This window comes from Spinacia oleracea, chromosome 4 (assembly GCF_020520425.1).
Source record: "Spinacia oleracea cultivar Varoflay chromosome 4, BTI_SOV_V1, whole genome shotgun sequence".
In the NCBI taxonomy this organism is placed as follows: Eukaryota; Viridiplantae; Streptophyta; class Magnoliopsida; order Caryophyllales; family Amaranthaceae; genus Spinacia; species Spinacia oleracea.
The window spans coordinates 105,005,035-105,021,149 of NC_079490.1; the positions used below are offsets into that span (position 1 = coordinate 105,005,035).

A 16,115-nucleotide genomic window follows, 5' to 3' on the forward strand; every position below is an offset into this window, starting at 1 on the left:
TAGAGAATCGCTCAAGCTTTCGGAATCCCCTCAATTTCGTCGGTAAATCCTCAAATTCGTCCACAGTTTGTAGCAATAATCTCATTCCTCTCAATATTTAAGGATTGAAATCCCAGCTGGTTAATTCGTCTTCATAATTGCCCAAACAAAACCATCTCAAGCATCTATAAATTAGTGTTTTTTTCTGGAGAAATTCGTTCGTGGGTTGTAGAATTACAACTAGTTTGTTTTTTCAGATAGATTCGCCCAATTCAATCAAGAAATTCTTGAAGGTTTGTTTATTTTTTTACTTTTATCTGCGGAATTTGTGTGTTTGATTTTTTTTAATTCATACTGATAGTAATTTTCTTGCAATTTAACAGATTTATGCAAGAATTCAACATATTGTTTTTATGTTTTAATTTAGGGTTAATATGTAGTTAGTTTCGATCAAGGCTGTATTTTAATTACTTTTTAATTTCTATTGGTTTTCTTAGTCATTTATATTGCATATAGATTCTAGTTGTTTTATATTTCTGCTTATTACAACAGAGATGCTGATGTTGTTGTTTAATTGCTGTTTAAATTTCAATGCTTTTACAAAATCATCAATAATAATTCACTTGCACAGTTGTGATTTGCGTTGGCCGAGTTTTTCATAGAACCGTAGCTTAAATTTCCACCCCTTTAATTTTTATTCTCTGTTTTGGGTGGGATTTTTGTTGATGAGCTTCTGCGATTGCGGTGGTGTTGGTAACTGCAGACTGTTGTGCGGTATGTTGTGTTGTTATCCGGGTTGCCTCTACATTTATGTTCTTATTGCCAATTGTGCTTTTGCAAATGCATCCTGTGAAGGTTTAGGCTTTACTATCTTTCTCAATTTCAACGTTGCTAGCTACTAAAGCCAATACTATGGCCCGTGAATTTGTTTTGGGTATTCCCCCTCCGACCTCTTATTAATCAAACCGATTAGTTTGTGGGTGGTTTCATTGGATGTGATTTTTTATATTTTACTCCTGTTTATAACATCTTATATGGTTGAATTTCCCAAGATTTTTCTTGCATTTGGTGATTTCTGACTGAATATAAATGCATATTGTTGTTTTGATAGGTTATCCTAACCCACAATAGGTAAGCTGTATATAACTAGACTCTGCAATATTTGTGAATACTGGGAAAATAAATTTACCTTAACTAGTAATACAAAAGCAAAGTAATCAGTTAACAAGAGATTAGACTCTAGATATTAGGTAATTTCATTAGACTTAGATGCTACTGCTAGTTAAGGTACATTTATTTTCCCAGTATGACGTTCTGCAATGAGATGTAATTACCTCAGTATGACGTTATGCAATGAGTTGTAATTACCTCAAGAAAAGCCCAAATTTCCTCGAAAAGTTCCTTTAAAATCACAAAAATAATTAGAAAACATCCCAAAACTAGTTGTATTCTGCTTTCTGTGTGGGAGGATGGTTTTCCATATATTTTTCCAAGGTTCAGCTTCAAATATTATTATCCTCTTTAATCCGTACTGAATTTCTGTTTCAGAGAAATAAATTATCTATAAATTTCTCGTAAATTAACCAGGGTTCTTTAGCATTGGATATAGGAAGACTAGCAGGAGGATATGGAATGGGTGCCTTCTCCTATGTGGTATGTATGCTTTGGAGTTATATGCCATCTTTCTAGACAAAAAAACTCTGTTCAATGGCCACATTTTTGCAGCTTTACATTGAAGTGCTAGCCAACATGATATGGTAAAATCAACAGGTACCTGTTTACATTGCGGAAATATCACCTGTAAATCTCCGAGGAGCACTTACAACATTAAACCAGGTATTTTTGTAACTGTTGTACTTCATGTTTTACTAAAAATTCTTGCAGTTACCATATCAAATTTTAATAATGATATTATTACGGTTTTTGCATAGACTTACACTATTTTCTCCTATTGTAGGTCATGATCTGTACTGGCGTCTCAGTGGCGTTTATAATAGGGATAGTTTTATCATAGAGGACTTTAGCATTAACTGGTAAAGAATTAGGGAAAAGGAGTTCATTGCTGAGTTTGATTACTTAAAACAAAAATCTTAGACTTTGTAGCAAGAGACTTACTAGCCATATAATGCAGGACTTGTTCCATGTGCTGTTCTGCTTTTGGGTTTATGCTTCATTCCAGAATCTCCAAGATGGATGGTAAGCATACAGAATCATTTCAAAATTAGGTATAAAATTCAATTGGAACAATCATATCAAATCGAAGTAAATACAGGCGAAAATAGGATCTCAAAAGGAGTTTGAAGCTGCATTTCAGAAACTTCGTGGCAAGGATGCAGATATAACCCATGAGGCTGCTGAGATTCAAGTACTAGTTGTTCTAAGCTGGTTCTTTCAATTTGACTATTATTATACTCAAGCACTGAAGTGGCCTACTCATATTTGCACATTACGACTTTCAATTGACAGGATTACATAGAAGAACTCGAAAAGATGCCCAAAGCTAATATGTTTGACTTGTTTCAAAAGAGGTATCTACGTTCTGTAACGGTAAGACTTCTACCCTTGTTATATGTTATCAGCTGATTGTGTCAAATTTGTGAATCCATAAGTCTTAACACAACTCCCTAATCTTATAGGGTTTTCTCAACTCATTTTGTTAAATACTTCGTATATGACAACTCACACACATTAACAAATCACATCATATACGGGCCAACAAAATACTATATATAATGTTCTTTAGATTTCATAATTTAACAGTACTTTGTCTTGCTGATCACTAAACCAATGAGCCAAATCTGACTCAATTTGTTTATCTGATTAAATAAGCAAGGGCAGAGGCGAGTTGCGCTACTTAAAGAGAATTGATTAATTCACTTGACCAACAACACAAAAAAAATGTTCATCAGATCAGAAATTTGAGTTCTTGAGCTTTCATTAGCTTTAGCCAAAAGTGATAAACACTTTTCCAAAAGTTATCCCTGTTCCAAACCACAACCTATGTCACTCGAAATTTGGACCGGGACACACGGACACACAGACCGCCACAATGCAGATCAGCTAGTGGTTTCTTCACTCTATGTCTAGCCTAATTTGAAGCACTAAATTCTCATATCCTACACAAAAGATAAAATAACAACTAACAATGCCTACCATCACCAAATGTATTTCTACTACCTATATAAGGAAAATATCATGGTCAAAATCCACAATGGTTTCCCATCAAAACCCACCTCCCAGCCAAATACCATTTTGACAATAAAGATCAACCACATACTCCACTCCAACCTCCATCCAATTGTGTTTGTTCTGATAGACGTTTCACAACCTCCGACAAATAAATTTGATAAGTCAAGTTATCTTTCCTCTGTACTCTTCTTGAATTACTAGAACTTCTACTTCACTAAGTTTTATCAGAATATTTCAAGCATGTTCACTTTATACTACTCCCATCTGGATTCTAAGGTCATGGAAAAATACATCAACCATGAGAAAGCATTGCAGTTGATCCACTAACAAAGCCTTTTTGTTTCACAAGAAACATCTCAATCCTTTCTTACAGAGTTACAGATCGATCAGCAAAATAAATGAATTGCAATACTGACGACTCACAAAACAGAATTGCAAGAAGAAACATACAGATTGATCAGAAAAATAAATGAATTGCAAAGTAAAACTCTATACCTAAACAAGGTTGGTAGGAGCCAGAAAATAGCAGATCAATATGGTATTGTGGCCAACAAAAATTTGAGAAAATAGCAGATCAATATGCATAGCACCTGACCAATTCACAGGAAAGTCCGACCCCCCCCCAGGTGATGTAGCTTAACAACTAGCAGAAACCTACAACCTGAAGTTCCATGTAAATCAAAAGTTTTAGCAGCCATGTTGACAGCTGACCTGAACATTGCAGAATCTGAGAAGGCTGTTAGATCTATAACAATCTTTACTCAACTGCCAAAACCCTAGGAATTCAAAGGCTTTACTCCCCTAAGGTACAAATTAGAAAGGGTTTAGATTGATTATATGAGCTTCACTCACTAAATGCAATTAATCTACCTGATCTAATTTTCAGTGTTTTCACTGGCCCACAAGTGTATTTAATCTTGTTTTACTCACCGATTTACAACAGACTCTTTAGTTAAAAGTCTCTCCTTCCACAAAAGAATTTTTGAAAAATTTCCTGAATATTTATCTCAAAATCTGAAAATTACAAGCAAAGAGCTGAAATAATCTTAATAAACTGTCCTAGTACCTCACTACCTCCTTAACAAATTACATATCTAATACCTAGTCCCTAAAAAGATTCTGAAATAAGAAGACTAAACCTAATCTAATTAGGAAACCAACTCCTGGTACACAAGTACACGTTTTCAGCTCTTCTTACTTTCTTAGCACCTCTAAGTTTTTAAACAAACCAATCCTGATACACATGGGACTTGAACAAAACAACAATTACTGAAATCCCAAACAAATTTTAATTTGAATTCAACAGATTCAGGAATCCTTGATAGTGCAACTAGCAAACAGAAAAACGAGTTGAATTCACCAAATTGACACACCATTGCATAGCCTTGGCTAATAATGATATAGAGAAGATAACATGATTTTTAGAAGAGTCAACGACCTACTAGAAAGAATAAAATTCAAATAGCTCATCTGCAATCAACGACTCCTATAAACATAACATTAGAATGTATGAAGAAGATTTTCACCATATCAAAATGTAATTCACACGTAAGGAAACCAGTTTAGAATGCAAGGCGTACAAGGAAAAAGGCAACTTGTCTGTGATTCTTTTCAGCAGCCAATTGCGCTGGAGTGAGGCCAGTGTTATCTACCACAATCAGGTCGTCTTTCTTTCCAGTCTGTACCAATACCGTGCAGGCCTCCAAGTTCCCTCGAATGGAAAACCAATGGAGAGGGGTACATAGCTCGAGAGAAAGCATTTATGTATTTGTGCTTGTTTATTAACGTAAACCAAAAAGTGTGGATGGTTTATGCGATGGTAAAATTATATAATATGATTTATGCGCCGGTAAAATTCTATAGTACCATGGGGTTGTTATGAGAGAGAAAGTTGAGTAATGGTCGAGGGAGCTTCCTGCTGCTTTTAGCAGAAAGAAGGTCATGTGAGTCTAAATCATATACATTTTTACAATCAATCTCTTTTGGTCTTTATAATTCAACCCCCAAAGTATTGTATGAAGTATGGTTTAATCTCTTTCCTTTTTTACATTCTTCTTCTGCAGGTAACTCTTGAGATCCCTTGGGTCAAGTGGGAAGATGGGTGGACATGGGAAGTGAAGGCACAATTGATGGAAGCTGTTGAGTGGCCTCAAAAGCACCAGGATGCATTCGAGCGAATTGGAACCTGCCCACCAACAGGAGTGTTGTTGTTTGGTCCCCCCTGGATGCAGCAAAACGCTCATGGCCCGTCCTGTAGCTTCTGAGGCAGGACTGAATTTTCTGGCTGTCAAGTGTCCAGAGTTATTCAGCAAGTGGGTTGATGAATCTGAGAAGGCTGTTAGATCTCTTTTTGCCAAAGCAAGAGCTAACGCGCCATCAGTTATATTTTTTGATGAAATAGACAATCTTGTTGTCATCCGTGGAAAGGAAAGTGATGGTGTTTCAGTTGCAGATAGGGTCATGAGTCAACTTTTGGTTGAATTGGATGGTAAGCTATTTGTGGGTCTAGTAGCAGTATCATTATTTAATAGATTGGAAGTGTTACTTTGTCGTAAAGCTGTTTTAGCTATTTACCCTCTGTTGTCTTCTTGCTGTTTTGTTGCTTTCTTTAATCTGTACCCTTACGCCTTTCTTCAGTTTTCCTTTGGGTTTGCATTCTTATTGGAACTGGATTGTTTCCTTATTTTACACTCAATATCTATTAGTGAACTTGAAAGAACCATGTGAAGATATCTACAATCTTGGAGTATATTTAAGGCCCCCTCATGTTAAGTGGTGGCATGGTGCAATGATGGAAATTGTGTTAATTAAAAGTGAAGCAAACTAGACTTATGTATGGTCCGAAAATGTTTTTTCTTATTCATGTCATATGATGTCTGGAACCCTAAGAAGACCTGCTTTCTTCTAGGTCTACATGGAAGAGTTAATGTTACTGTTATTGCTGCTACAAATCGTCCTGACAAGATTGATCCTGCCCTTCTTAGACCAGGTGATCTTCTGCGGCTCTCTCTGATACACAAATATGAGTAATTTTTTTGGTTAAATTTACTTTTTTTTTTCTTTATCCTGCATGTTACCAACTTCTTAAATATTTTCCTGATTTTGGACCCGGTTATTGAACAGGGTGGTTTGATCGACTCCTATATGTTGGACCCCCTAGTGAAATAGATCGTGTTGACGTATTTCATGTTCATTTGCGTAAAATGCCTTGCGGTTTTGATGTTGATGTAAGCGAGCTGGCTCATCTCACTGAAGGTTGTACTGGTGCTGACATATCTTCGATCTGCAGGGAAGCAGCAATTTCAGCAATTGAAGTATGTTGTATAAGTTCTTGGGTTGCAGAAACGTTTGTTATATTTTCAGCTGTAATTTTTATTTGCATATTTCAATGAAATCAGGAGAACCTAAATTGTTCAGAAGTAAAGATGGAGCACTAAAAGACTGCAATTCTTCGTGTACACCCATCAGAGATTCAACCTTATCAAGAATTGTCGGACAAGTTTCAGCGGCTTGTACATTCCAAGTCTCCATCAGAGGCATGTGTACATCAACTTAATAGACCAAAGGAGTTATCATCCTGGTAACAGTCCTTTTCTACATTGTCTATTTGGTTTAAATTGTCAGCCTACCAACCTGCTTAAAATCCTTTTGATTGCTTGTAGTGCTCCCTTGTACTGTTATTAGCTTATAAAATGTAAAATTTCTCTAAGATATCGTTTTTCCATCTGACCAAACCTATTTGGTTTTCTAGACTATCTGCTGAAATATTCTGAGACTTGTGTTGCTGCCTAGAGATTAATATCTGAACCACCAAAGCCACATGCTACAAGCTTAGAACTATTTGGGAAGGGGCGATTAATAGTTAGTATTATTTTGAGAAGTCCTCTAGTAGTTAGGATCAAGCCTGGTTAGGATTACTGTTAATTTTCCCTTGATTTTAAAATATGTTCATCATGCTTTGTATATATATTTGACATATTAAATTTTCTTTGCAGATTATTGATGATTCAAGTGGTAATAGTAAAATGTAGATCAAGAGATGAACACGTTGTCTTGAAGCTACGCTAGCATAAAGATAGGTTTACTTGGTAATTAGTTTGTTCGTAGCCAGGAAGTTGTTTTTATTTAGTTTTGGACTATCTTGTAGAAAAAATGATAATGCCAGTTAGAAAGTTATTTTTGTTTTAAAATATCGCTTTAATTCCAGTTTGACTAGACTCTGCTAATTAATTTAATGTATATCATAGCATGACGTTATATATATATATATATATATATATATATATTGCTTTAAGATAATGTACGTAGTAAGTTAATACTTGTATTTGATTATGATTATCTATGGTCGATATATATTTTTATAGATAATTCATGATTTTAGATTAATTTATGTATATATATATATATGAAAAAAAATATGATGCAAATTGTGACGCTCCAAAGTGTCTAAATTATTATGTATATATGAAAAATAATATGATGCAAATTGTGACGCTCCAAAGGGTCTAAATTATTTTGGAGGGAATGAGGAGAACTTGAACGAAAGTAAACATATAGGGACTCTAATGAGAGTCTATATATTTCGGGTGTCTAAAGCGTCTCTATATGGTTTATAGTGGCTGAGAAATGTGTCTATAAGCGTGCAAATAGTGACGCTTTTCGCAGTCTAAATATTGCGACTATCTATAGAGTCCCTATATCCCAAATAGTGGCGGCGAAATACATAGATATTTTGCAAATTGTGACGCTCTAAAGCGTCGGTAAATAGCGGCAATGAAAATAGCCACCCTCTCTCAAAGCGTCGCTATGTGAAATTGCGACACAATTTTCCGTCGCAATTTGACCCAGAAAGCGTCACAATGTGCCGCGTTTTTTTGTAGTGCTTGGAGCTAGGGCTCGTCATAGCTTGTCTGTAAGTCGCCGGTTCATCACTTTCAAGTAATAGAACTTCATAGCTCTCGTTCGTCAAAATACCTAAGTACCTTTCCGGTTGAGATCTATATCTTTGCGATCTACGGGGGGTTACATTTCTAGATGGTCCTTGATTCTCACCGGATACTTATAAAGATCTCTGAGTTTCATCCTGAATGTCATCTTGAGCATTCTCTAGAGTTTGTTGTTCGACTCGAATTTCTTCGAGGTCTACTTTTCTCCCACTTGTCATTTTGGAAATGTGATCTCTTTCCAAAAAAATACCATCTCGAGCTACAAACACCTTGTTCTCGGATGTATTGTAGAAGTAATACCCCTTTGTTTCCTTTGGATAACCCACAAGAATACATTTGTCAGATTTTGGATGAAGTTTGTCTGAAATTATTCGTTTGACGTATACTTCACATCCCCAAATCTTAAGAAAAGACACTTTTGGAGGATTTCCAAACCATAACTCATATGGAGTCTTTTCAACAGCTTTAGACGGAGCTCTATTTATAGTGAGTGCAGCTGTATTTAGTGCATGTCCCCAAAATTCTATTGGAAGTTCGGCCTGACCCATCATTGATCTAACCATGTCTAGCAAGGTTCTATTCCTCCGTTCCGACACACCGTTCCACTGTGGTGTTCCAGGAGGAGTCAATTCTGATAGAATTCCACATTCTTTCAGATGGTCATCAAATTCATAGCTCAGATATTCACCGCCTCTGTCAGACCGCAGTGCCTTAATCTTCTTGCCTAATTGATTCTCTACTTCACTCTGAAATTCCTTGAATTTGTCAAAGGATTCAGACTTATGCTTCATTAGGTAGACATAACCACATCTACTGAAGTCATCAGTGAAAGTGATAAAGTAGCTGAAACCACCTCTAGCATTTGTACTCATTGGTCCACATAAATCTGTATGGATTAAACCCAATAGTTCAGTTGCTCTTTCTCCAACTTTATAGAAAGGCTGCTTTGTCATTTTGCCAAGTAAACATGATTCACACTTACCATAATCCTCGAAGTCAAATGGTTCTAGAATTCCTTCCTTTTGAAGTCTTTCTATGCGTTTCAAGTTAATATGGCCTAATCGACAATGCTACAGATAGGTGAGATCTGAATCATCCTTTTTGGCCTTTTTGGTATTTATGTTATAAACTTGTTTGCCGTGATCTAATAAATAAAGTCCATTGACTAATCTAGCAGATCCATAAAACATCTCTTTAAAATAAAACAAACAACTATTTTCTTTTATTGGAAAGGAAAATCCCTTAGCATCTAAGCAAGAAACTGAAATGATGTTTTTAATAAGACTTGGAACATAGAAACAATCTTCCAGTTCCAAAACTAGCCCAGAGGGCAACGACAAATAATAAGTTTCTACAGCTAATGCAGCAATCCGTGCTCCATTTCCCACTCGTAGGTCGACTTCACCCTTGCTTAACCTTCTACTTCTTCTTAGTCCCTGTGAATTGGAACATAAGTGTGAGCCACAACCAGTATCTAATACCCAAGAAGTTGAAATAGCAAGTACACAGTCTATAACGAAAATACTTGAAGATGGAACGACCGTTCCGTTCTTCTGATCTTCCTTAAGATTTGGACATTCTCTCTTGTAATGGCCTATTCCATCTAAATAAAGACAGCTTGATGTGGACTTGTCCTGCTTTATCTTAGCATTGCCCTTGGACTTTCCACATTTCTTGAAGGGTCTCCCTTTAGCCTTGAGTAAATCCTTGGCTTCACAGTAGAGTACTATCTCAGCCTTTCTGACAAGGTGAACAAACTCTGCAACTGTTTCTTCTCTTGGTTCAATCAGGTATAGTTGCTTAAAGCGACCAAACCCACTGTGCAGTGAATTTAGCAAGATAGAGACTGCCATCCTTTCGCTTATTGGTGTTCCTAGCAGACTTAGGCGATCAAAATATGAAAGCATAAGCTCCACATGGAACCTCAGTGGGACGCCTACCCTCTGTTTAGTGCGAAGGAGCTGAACATGTGTTTCTTGGACCTCCATCCTATAACACCTGTTTTAAGAACTAACCTTCAAACCAGTCATTGATTCAATCAACTCATGGACATTAAGGTCCCTCTCCTCCGTGTTTCCACGACAGACATCCCTCAGATTCTTGATGATCGTAAAAGGTTGGTAAGCTACAAACCTTCTAGCCCATTCATCAGGGATATTGTTCAGCATGAGACTCATAACCTTTTGGAGATCCGCATCCCAGACGGCAAATATTTCAGGGGTTATGTCTCTGGCATAGTACCTTGGCATGGGATGTAACAGTACATACTCAAGTCCATTGAGTCTGACTATTTCAACAAGCTTAGCTTCCCATTCAAGAAAATTCGTTAGGTTCAGCTTGACCATAAGCTCAGAAACCATGATGATGTTTTGATTGTTGTTTTCCATAGTTAAAACTACAATTGAAAAAGAATAAACAAATAAATAATCATTCACGGTTTCTCTTAATAAACTTTAAATTCTAGCAAACATGCATAATTTATCATTTCTTAAGCATTTTATTCAAGTTATGTGTTCCGGCAGGTGTGAATAAAATGATTCCAAGACCCTTAAATCATTGAAGAATTAAGCACATTATGTATTTAGACTCAATTCTAAAATATTTTAGGTAAGCAAAGCCTTTGCTAATAGTCTAGAAACTACTCTTGGTTGATAGGTACGTCTAAGAACTTATTAGGTAAACCTATCGCATTTGCCACGACATAAAAGGACTCCTTACTTATATCGTTGAGTTTCACCAAAAAAAACACGTACTCACAATTATTTGTGTACCTTACCCCTTTAGAATCAATAAGTAACACCTCGCTATGGCGGAAAACTATTACTGTGATTGATGTAAAGGTTAACTAAGTAAGTGTTATTTTGGCATGGCACCTTTTAACTTAATTTTTAAGTTTGGAACTTAAGGCTCTTACTATGTTGGTTAGATTTTAAGTGAACTAAAATCCTTAATCATGCAACATAATCAAGCCATAATATCATGCATAATTAAGACATATTTAAAGCAATAAATAATTTAAAACATGCATAAGATATAAATGTGATCTAGTATGGCCCGACTTCATCTTGAAGCTTCAACTTCAAAGTCCGTCTTGAAAATGGATTGGAAACTCCATCTTGAATTTCACCATGGGAGGCTCCATTTTCTTCAAATAGGATGAGCTATAATTAAACTAATTACAACTATTTGATGGTACGTAGACCATATTTAAAAGCAATAAAATTTGGTACTTTAGACCAATATTACATTCAAATTAATGGTATGCAGACCATATTTTCTATCCTATTTGGGCCATACTAGTCACTTTTCAATAACCTGCAAAACAGTACATATACAATATATATCATTCACCCATTCATTATCATGAATGGCCCACATAGCTGGTTAGTAGAACATGTTATGCATCACATAAATATTTGCAGCAATTAATCAAGGGCACCAATAATCTACCAATTATTCAGTCCTTATTAATTCTAATCAAGTTGTTTAACCTTAAAGGAATATAGACATAATCAAGAGTTTATGACTAAGATGCTCCCACTTAAACCAATAAATTCACATGCTTTACTAATTTTAAACATAAAAATGTATTTCCTAGTCTAACCGGAAACATACAAATTTAATTAAAATTTAAAGCTCATATAAATTTATAATTGAATCCTTTTACTTTATTTTTAGTTGAATTAAATGAATTTAAATTAATTCAAGGTTTTAATTTAGTAAAATAATTAGTATAAATTAAAATTTATAATAATTAGATTATTCAAAATTAAATTCCGAGAAAACAATTTAAATTATGAATTTTAAAATTAATTAAAATCGATTCCGAACTGAAAATTCAAAATTAAAATCATAATGCATCAATCTTAACAAGACGAGGCACTTGGGCTTGCGCCCAAGCCCCATCGAGTCATGAGGCAGCAGCGCCCCATCGAATGATCGCACGGCATCACACGAGCAGGCCACATGCATCGCAGCCTGCCTCACTTGACGCGTCTGGTTGCTTCGCTGGGCGAGACAGCGCGCTGTAGCGCAGCACGCTCGCTGCCCACACGCGACTGCTCGCCTAGATCACGCCAATGCCCATCGCCCATGCGCAGCACACACGCCCAACACTTTGCTTCGCGAGCTCCCTTGCTCGTCGTCGGGTGCCTGCACTATACAACACCCCTTAAGGGTAACACGTAGCGTCCTTTGCTTTGTGCGTGCAACAATCATGAGCGAATTTCATAAAATTAAAACTTTTAATTCAAAATAAATGACAAATTAATAAATCATATTAATTTCATAATTTTAGGACGAAAAATCGAAAATTTATTCAATTAATTTCCGATTATCATGGATTCAAATCTAGGTCATAAAAATTTAAAATTTATCATAAATTGACAATTTTATGGTGGTTTTTAATCATGGACACCTAATTAAATCGTTAATTAATTATGAAAATCAAAACAATTCTAAATTATTCGAATTTCAACAAATTTATTACAATTACAAATTAGGTTGTATAATTAACAAGCTTAGGCATTCAAATTTGTTAAACATATATAGTAGGTCAATCAAAAATTCAAGATTTAACAACAAGAATCTTAAATATTTAATTTAACATCTTAAAATTACAAACTTTTGCGTTCGAAAAACTAAAACCTCCGAAAAGTCATAGTTAGGCTTCGAATTTGGGAATTCTGGGTTCGGCCGAAAAACATTATTTTTGTCAAAATTTTAGAATGCCTTTTACATGAGGAATTGACACAAAAATCACTCGATTTCATTGAGTAACGAAGAGAACTGCCGAAAAACTGCGTACATATAATTAAATAAACGCAATTTGCAATTAATTAGCAATTACGAAAATTAATCACCCCTTTTAATTCTTTGTAAAATTTAACCATGTTAAGCAATTATTATGGAATTAATTAGAGGCTCGTGATACCACTGTCAGGTTATGATACATATAAACGAATATAAATCATGCGGAAAAACCATAAATGCCAGGATTCCAAATTAATTGCCACATAATATAGCATAATTAGGATGCATACTCTTTGTAGCGTGCCCTCCCTTGCTGCGCCCGAACCGAACAAGAACAAGTCTTTAGGACTCCAAGTGTCTTCCCTCCGTAGAAAGTCCACAGTACGTCCGGATCCGCCTTAAGATTGACCAACTAGAATCGCCCTTAAGGTACTAATATATTCCGCTATTATGGGCAAGGTGTATGACTGAATTTTTGCTCAAAATTCTTACCTTTGAATACTTCAAACTCATTCTACATTATGAGCCTTGATCTCAATTTATAGGCCATGGAATAAGCAATCGAATCCTACTAGGATACGAATTAATTAAATTAGAATCCTAGCAGAACTCTTACTTCATTAATTTATATTTTAGGATTAGGAATTTAATCATCAAACGAATCCTATACGCTTTAGGTTTCGTATGTGAACACAAACACACATGTACGCACAGCAGCCCACGAGGGGCGCCATGCCCGCGTGCGCGAATCCCGAGCAGCGACGCAACTCATGCGCCCACGAAGCCCACGAGGCTGCCTGCCCCCTTGGGCGCGCGCTGGGCCTGCCTTGCGGTGGGCTTGGCGCAGCCTTGGGCTGGGCGTGTGTGGTGCGCTAGCTTGCTGGACGTAGGCCTGGCTTCGTGCTGGGCCTTGGTCTAGCAAGCTCGTCCGATGCTAATTCGTACGACGCGCTTCTGATTAATTTCCCGATTCCGGAATTCATTTCCGATACGAACAATATTTAACATTTCCGATTCCGGAATTAATTTCCGTTTCGAACAAATATTTAATATTTCCGTTTCCGGAATTATTTTTCGATTTCGATAATATTTCCGATTCCGACAATATTTCCGTTTCCGACAATATTTCAGATTCCGGCAATATTTCCATTAATATTTTCCGATGCGTACCATGTTTCCGTTTCCGGCAACATCTACGACCTGAATAATATTTACATTTCCGGTACGATCCATATTTCCGTTTCCGGCAATATCATCGTTTCCGGAGTATTCATTTATTTGCCTTTGACGATCTTAGCCCCCACGAAACCAAGATCCGTCAATTCCGAATATTCATAGATAGAGTATTTAATGCCATTAAATACTTGATCCGTTTACGTACTATTTGTGTGACCCTACAGGTTCAGTCAAGAGTAAGCTGTGGATTAAGATCATTAATCCACTTGAATTGAAGCGGCCTCTAGCTAGGCATACAGTTCACTTGATCTCACTGAATTATTAACTTGTATAATTAATACTGAACCGCATTTATTAGACTTACCATTAAATGCATACTTGGACCAAGGGCATTATTTCCTTCAATAAGCATCTCGTTCCCGTGCCCGGATCTCATCCATCCGTTTCGAGGATTCAAAGCCTTATCCAAAATAGAGTCACTTGCGTTCTTTCCAAACGAGACTTTAAATAACGTTTGGTGGCGACTCCTTCGAGGTACAAAAATACAATTGTTTTCTAAAAAACCGCCCCCTTGTAGGGAAAGAGCATACTTGCGATGCGAACCGAAAAACACCCCCTACAATTCTGGCGACTCCATTGGGGATTTTTCTAATTTCAATTTTGAAAATGCGAGCAGATTTCGAGCAGCAAGCCACTGATCTGCTTAAGTACTGGATGCCGGCACCGGCGCCAGGCGCAGCCACCTGCGCCCAACGCCACTGCCTGCATCCAGGACAATGGCTCATAGTGGCTTGTCGCCCACTTTTGCTCAACTTTTCGTGTTGGGAGTTAGTCTATTTTTAAATCTGTAAGGACGCTCCCAAACCTCGTGAACGAATGTCGAAAAACGAGCTTTACAAATACAAATTCGAGTACGATTTTAAATTTCAATTTCTAGGCATTTCATGCATTTTTCGAAAACCATATTGTGCAAAATGAACTTCTACCTTGCCCAAACGGATGTGTTATACATTCGGGCTAGCCCCGGGGGCAACGAAATGGTGATTCTCCATACGGTTCCCGACCAAAGTGTGTGACCATTTCCGCGCCTACCGAAACTTGGAATTTGCTTGACATTCCCGATGTCAAGTATAGAGGCCGTCTGCCGGCACACACGTCCCTTTGGCGGATGTGCAAGTTGTCGTCGGATCCGTCTCTTAGTCAAGTACCTTTTTGACACCCTAAGTCGACCACTTGCATCATACAAAACTTAGACCGACCTTAGGTTGAGAACTTTGCATGTCGCATTCATATACATGTTAGTGTGACAACGTGCTATTTGTGCATTGTTTGGGCGTCTTTGCACGCGTGAATGGCTAACCTCGAGTTCTAGCTTGCCAAAACCAATTAGCCTCCAACTAGGAAACCAAACCCCTAGGAGAATCAATCAAACCTCATGCATCTAAAATCGCCGATTTAAGGTCTTTTAGGAGTGCCACTCCATTTGATTCAAAACCCTTAAACACGCCTCACGCACAAATGCCAAATTCAAAATTCAATCCAACGGCGTCATAATTTTCGAGTCCAAATTCCAAGTTCCAAATTCAAAATGCAATCCAAGGGCGTTATAATGCCGGATTTTCTACTCCAAATTTCTAACTTCAAATACAAAATGCAATCCAACGGCGTCATAATGCCGGATTTTCCATTTCAAACCTCAAAATTCAAATTCACGTTCAAACCCAACGGCGTCATAATGCCGGATTTTCCATTTCAAACCTCAAACTTCAAATTCAAGTTCAAATCCAACGGCGTCATAATGCCGGATTTTTTTCCATTTCAAAACCCCAAGTTTCAAATTCAAGTTCAAATCCAACGTCGTCATAATGCCGGATCTTCTAGTCCAAATTTCGAGTTTCAAGTCCAAATTTCCTAGTCTAAACCTCAATTTTCAAATCCAAATCCAACGGCGTCATAATGCCGGATTTTCCAATTCAAATTTCGAGTTTTGAGTTTGAAGTCAAGATTCAATCCAACGGCGCCATAATGCCGGATTTCTAGTCAAAACTTCTATTTCCAAGTTCAAAACTCAAA

At 36.9% G+C, this 16,115-nt stretch overlaps 1 protein-coding gene across 1 annotated transcript; it reads left to right on the forward strand.

Moving 5' to 3' along the window:
• The first annotated feature begins 239 nt into the window (after positions 1-239).
• Positions 240-7,236, forward strand: LOC130460030 (calmodulin-interacting protein 111-like). Its single transcript, XM_056827687.1, has 12 exons — positions 240-753; positions 1,567-1,632; positions 1,750-1,815; positions 1,937-2,012; positions 2,111-2,175; positions 2,252-2,344; positions 2,446-2,526; positions 5,232-5,656; positions 6,077-6,157; positions 6,292-6,482; positions 6,567-6,748; positions 7,164-7,236. Exons 8-11 carry the CDS (start codon positions 5,332-5,334, stop codon positions 6,603-6,605), a joined length of 636 nt encoding a protein of 211 aa, XP_056683665.1. The 5' UTR covers positions 240-753; positions 1,567-1,632; positions 1,750-1,815; positions 1,937-2,012; positions 2,111-2,175; positions 2,252-2,344; positions 2,446-2,526; positions 5,232-5,331; the 3' UTR covers positions 6,606-6,748; positions 7,164-7,236.
• Positions 7,237-16,115: the final 8,879 nt, after the last annotated feature.